The sequence below is a fragment of the Denticeps clupeoides genome, chromosome 6 (assembly GCF_900700375.1).
Source record: "Denticeps clupeoides chromosome 6, fDenClu1.1, whole genome shotgun sequence".
Taxonomy (NCBI): domain Eukaryota; kingdom Metazoa; phylum Chordata; class Actinopteri; order Clupeiformes; family Denticipitidae; genus Denticeps; species Denticeps clupeoides.
Genome location: NC_041712.1, coordinates 19,203,734 through 19,208,671, shown reverse-complemented (window position 1 = coordinate 19,208,671; position 4,938 = coordinate 19,203,734). Strand labels below are relative to the sequence as shown.

The 4,938-nt window shown below is 48.6% G+C and overlaps 1 protein-coding gene across 1 annotated transcript; it reads left to right on the top strand.

The window, feature by feature from the left end:
- Window positions 1–372: 372 nt before the first annotated feature.
- On the top strand, window positions 373–4,432 carry adra2db (adrenergic, alpha-2D-, receptor b). Its single transcript, XM_028983485.1, has one exon. The coding sequence runs from the start codon at window positions 582–584 to the stop codon at window positions 1,839–1,841; it is 1,260 nt and encodes a 419-aa protein (XP_028839318.1). The 5' UTR covers window positions 373–581; the 3' UTR covers window positions 1,842–4,432.
- The last annotated feature ends 506 nt before the right edge of the window (window positions 4,433–4,938 follow it).

The window sequence follows — 4,938 nt, the reverse complement described above, 5'->3', positions numbered from 1 at the left end:
GACAAGTGGATCACAAGAACTTTAAAAAATCTTGATTTAGGTAACATGGGTGTTTTGAGTTCGTTTGGCTGTGTGTGTAGTTCTGGTTTTGGCTCTCGTACCGTAAAACAAAGGAAGATTATCATTGCAGTTGTGCTTCTCGCTCATGACATCGTGTGTTATCCATCTGACCATTTTGGAGAGGTAAATATAAAGGCAAAAAAAAACAAACACATATTATGTATCACGATGACGAAAACGCACGCAACCTCCATCCTCCACGCTGCCGCACACTTCTCCCTCCATCCCTCTCTCCCTGGGCGCGGGAGCGCGCGCGCAACTCTGTCCTCCCTCCCTCTCCACTCCCACTGCCTTTCAGCCGGGAACGCGCGCAGAGCGAAGTGGGAACTTCCACGGGAGCCTCCACAAAAGTGGGAGTACAAGCGGAAAAAAAAAACGGGGTCCACCCACGAACGGCCTCTAAATCGATCTGCGCCGAAAAGAAAAGAGCCGGTCGAGTCGCGCGCCACAGTTTTTGCGTCTTTTTTAAAAACCGGGAACGCGCGCACAGCGATGGGGGACGCCAGCCCGACGGAGACAGGATGGATGTAGCGCCGCTAACTTCCACCGCGCAGAACGCATCCGGGGACGCGAACAGGACGAGCGCGCCGAGACCCCCTCCGCACTCGCAGTACGCGGCCGTAGCCATCGTGGTGGTCGTCACGGTCATCATCCTCGTGACCATCGTGGGCAATGCGCTGGTCGTGGTGGCCGTGTTCACCAGCCGGGCGCTGCGCGCGCCGCAGAACCTCTTCCTGGTCTCCCTGGCGTCCGCGGACATCCTGGTGGCCGCTCTGGTCATCCCCTTCTCGCTCGCCAACGAGGTGATGGGCTACTGGTACTTCGGCAGCACCTGGTGCGCGCTGTACCTCGCGCTGGACGTGCTCTTCTGCACCTCCTCCATCGTGCACCTCTGCGCCATAAGTTTGGACAGGTACTGGTCCGTCACCAAGGCGGTGAGCTACAACCTGAAACGGACCCCGAAGCGCATCAAGTCCATGATCGCGGTCGTGTGGGTGATCTCCGCGGTCATCTCCTTCCCCCCCCTGCTCATGACCAAGCACGGCGAGTCGGAGTGCCTGCTGAACAACGAGACGTGGTACATCCTGTCCTCGTGCGTCGTGTCCTTCTTCGCCCCGGGACTCATCATGATCCTGGTCTACTGCAAGATCTACCGGGTGGCCAAGCAGCGCGCCGCCACCGTGTTCGTGGCCAAGAACGGCATGGAGAGGCAGCCGTCCCAGTCCGAGACGGGCTTCGTGCGCAAGCACAGGGCGACGGAGGACAGTCCCAGCAGCCACAGCGACGGCAGCAGCCAGCGCAAAGGCGAGCTGGACGACATCGACCTGGAGGAGAACTGCGTCCCCGACAGCAGCAGCGGCAGCAGGCCGAGGGCGTCGCGCTTCTCCAAGAGGAGGAAAGTGGAAGGGTCCGACGCGTGTCCCAAACAGAACGGACTGTCGTGGGCGTCCAACCGCCGGTCGCAGCAGCTGGCGGAGCGGAGGACCGGCCACGCGTCGGTCTCCAAGACCAAGCTGGCGCAGATGCGGGAGAAGCGCTTCACCTTCGTGCTCGCCGTGGTCATGGGGGTGTTCGTGCTCTGCTGGTTCCCCTTCTTTTTCACCTACAGCTTGCACGCGGTCTGCAGGAAAAGTTGCAAGATACCGGACGCTCTGTTTAACCTCTTCTTCTGGATCGGCTACTGTAACAGTTCGGTGAACCCCATCATTTACACCATCTTCAACCGCGACTTCCGGAAAGCCTTCAAGAAAATCATGTGCTATACCGCGAAAAGGACATAAAGCGTCGGCCAGAAGCCTGAACTGGCGCGGAATATTTGCATGAATAAAAACGGGCAGGGGCGTGTGCTGATTGGTCAGTGTAACGGTAACGCCGCGTGCTGATTGGTCAGTGTAACGGGTAACGTCGCGTGCTGATTAATCATCGTAACGGTAACGCCGCGTGTTGATTGGCCAGATTAACGGCCACGGCGCGTGTTGATTGGCAAGATTAACAGTAACGCCGCGTGCTGATTAATCAGTGTAACGGTAACGCCGCGTGTTGATTGGCCAGATTAACGGCCACGGCGCGTGTTGATTGGCCAGATTAACAGTAACGCCGCGTGCTGATTAGTCAGTGTAACGGTAACGCCGCGTGTTGATTGGCCAGATTAACGGTCACGCCGCGTGTTGACTGGCCAGTCCTATAACCGTGCATGTGACATAACTGGAATTGGAAACGGCTGTCCTTACTTTAAAAGCTTTAAAGTCTCCTCTGTGTGTTCGGGGAAAGCGTGGAAACAAAAAGAATCTCAGCATGGGAAAGGAGGTACGGTATGTTAGTACCCATGTTAGTTTTCTTTTTCTCAGTTAGCCATGGTCATTTTTTTTAATGCAATCAGTGGGTCCTGTGACGTCCAGTTCTAATTTGAATGATGTAATTACATGTATTCTGGGGATTACTATATGATTGTCCATTAACAATTAGAAATGTAATACCGATTACGTCCGTTTTTTTACAATTGTTCACATACACATATATAAACACATATATTATACAGGCCGAATAAGTGTTACAAATCTGACGATTCTGTAATGACCCTCCACGTTTTCTAGGTTGTTGGTGTGAGCAGCAGTATCCTGGTGCCTTTGGGGAAAATAAGGGCTGTCACCGTACACCTTGTCACGCCGCCCCGTCATGTCGCTGTCCGCCGTGCTGAAACAAATACACAAACGTGTTTTTTTTTACTGCTGCTGTCCTTCAGACAAATGAGAGATAAAGTCCTACAAAAAAATGTAAGGTCTTTTTTTCTCCGATTTCTGGAGCTGTGGTGCAGGGACATATTTTTATTCCTAAAAATGCAAGATATCTAAAAATCACAGCAGCTTTTATAGAGTCAGGGTCACTCAAGTGGAAAGCAGTAATATAATTGTGCAAATTCTAAAAAAAAAAAAAATCACACCGTGTCTAAAATTATCAGTCAAAAACAATAAAGCATTAAACTCTTGGGGCGTGTCTGCTGAAGGTGCAGAAGCCACGCCTCTTTCTCAGCCTGAAAAATGGATGCTCCAATAGCCTGGCCGGTACGGCCGCTCAAGTCGGAACTTGATTCGGGATCGGAGGACAATGAATCTACCAGACAATCAATGGATTTTTTTTTTTAACAATATTTTTTGGCAATATGCGTGAATTGCATAACCTGGCCAACAAAACAGCCAGGCAATAAATAAATAAATAAAATCAATCCACAATCCACCAGCTACCCTTATGTGACCGTAAGCTGTGGACTGTTCTCGAAGAGTTCGACACAAATTCCATAATTTTTCTCGCTGTGAACAAAATACCATGCTCCTCAGAATAAGAAAAGCAGTTATTGCTTCACTGTCATTTTTTCACTTGGTCTTATAGTCTCCCACATACCTTCTGGCATCGATGGTCAAAATGTGACGTTTCTTCTCTTTCTCTCCCTTTCTTAAACAATAGCTGTCTTTTTACCGCCCACCCGTAAAGCCTGGATCTATTATTCCCATGCACAGTTGCCTTGCGCCTCTTGGCCACCACAATTACTGGCGCCGTTCACACACAGAAACGTGGCTAATGGTCAGCGTGTGTCCAATGCGACCTCGGGCCGAGCTGTCATTTTGCATCAGAGCATGTTCTGAGAACTCATGGCCCTGGTTAAATAGAAGCGAGGTAACCGAGCAAACGAAAAAGAATTCTCCCTTGGTGGCTGTGGCACGTAAACAAACCATGAAGATCCCAGAGATCCTGCCTCTGGAATCCTATAATCCGACTAACTGCACACAGGTGGCCTCCGCTGATGTAATGCCGGCACCTGAGCATTTTAATTGGAAGGATTTTAATAAAAAAAAAAGGATTTTAACACTTCCTCTAAATGTTGTCTACACATAGAGACACATACAAGAATACCAGAGATGGAGAGGACTCTTCAGACTGGTGTAAGTAGAAGGAAGGGTTCCACCCTCCCTTTATCTGCTAGTCAGATGACAGACAACAGTAATTAACCGGCTGGGAGAGACAAGGGGGGGCGTTTGGATTTAAACTGCAAGCCAGATTTTAACGACCTGTTTATTAAGGATAATAAGCCTCCTGTAATTATTACACACGGCTGTATATAAAAACTGAAACTAGGTGCACACACACATACGCATAAACACGTTCGCGGTCAGAGTGTTTTCCTGATGAACTTCTGAGTTGACAGTGTATATGTAAATGTGTTCATATTCACACATTCAGCAAGTCACTTGAAAAAAAAAAGTCCATGCCTATTCTGCAGCATCGGTGTGCATATTTAATATGACTAATGTTTATATGAGACATTGGTGCAGGTGCATTGTACATGTTTAATATGTACACTAATCCATTTACTGTATTTAGGGAGAGATAGAGAAATGGTGTCCTTATTTAATGAGGGCAAATATCTCACCTGGAACAGGCATACTCTCTAATGCATCTTCCTAATCTCCCTAATGATGTGAATTTATTCCTCTTTATGGATAATTTGTGTTTTGTCCTAAAATAAACTCTTTGTGAATTATAAGACCGGTGAGTGATTTTTGGTTGAACACAAGGGTTTGTGTGGCTTTAATCAGTGGCTGATGTTCCTTCCTGAGACTCATCAAGTGCATAACGATTTCACGATAAAGTGGAATGGAAACGCTGCACAAAATACTGGGATGAGATACAGACATCGCACAAAGGGTCATTGTGTCACTGCAACACGCATCTGCTGATATTCCACGGAACAGATTGTTTTGAACCTCCGAACTAGGAAGTCCTACTTCTGGAAACAAGGCATCTTGCTGGGTAATTTAACTCGCTAAATAATGGCATATCTGTTCAGCTTTGCTCATATAAGCAAAAAGGTCATCTTTTGAT

Excerpts from the sequence above, each read along its gene's own strand:
- adra2db (XM_028983485.1), top strand. The coding sequence starts at position 582 with ATGGATGTAGCGCCGCTAACTTCCACCGCGCAGAACGCATCCGGGGAC.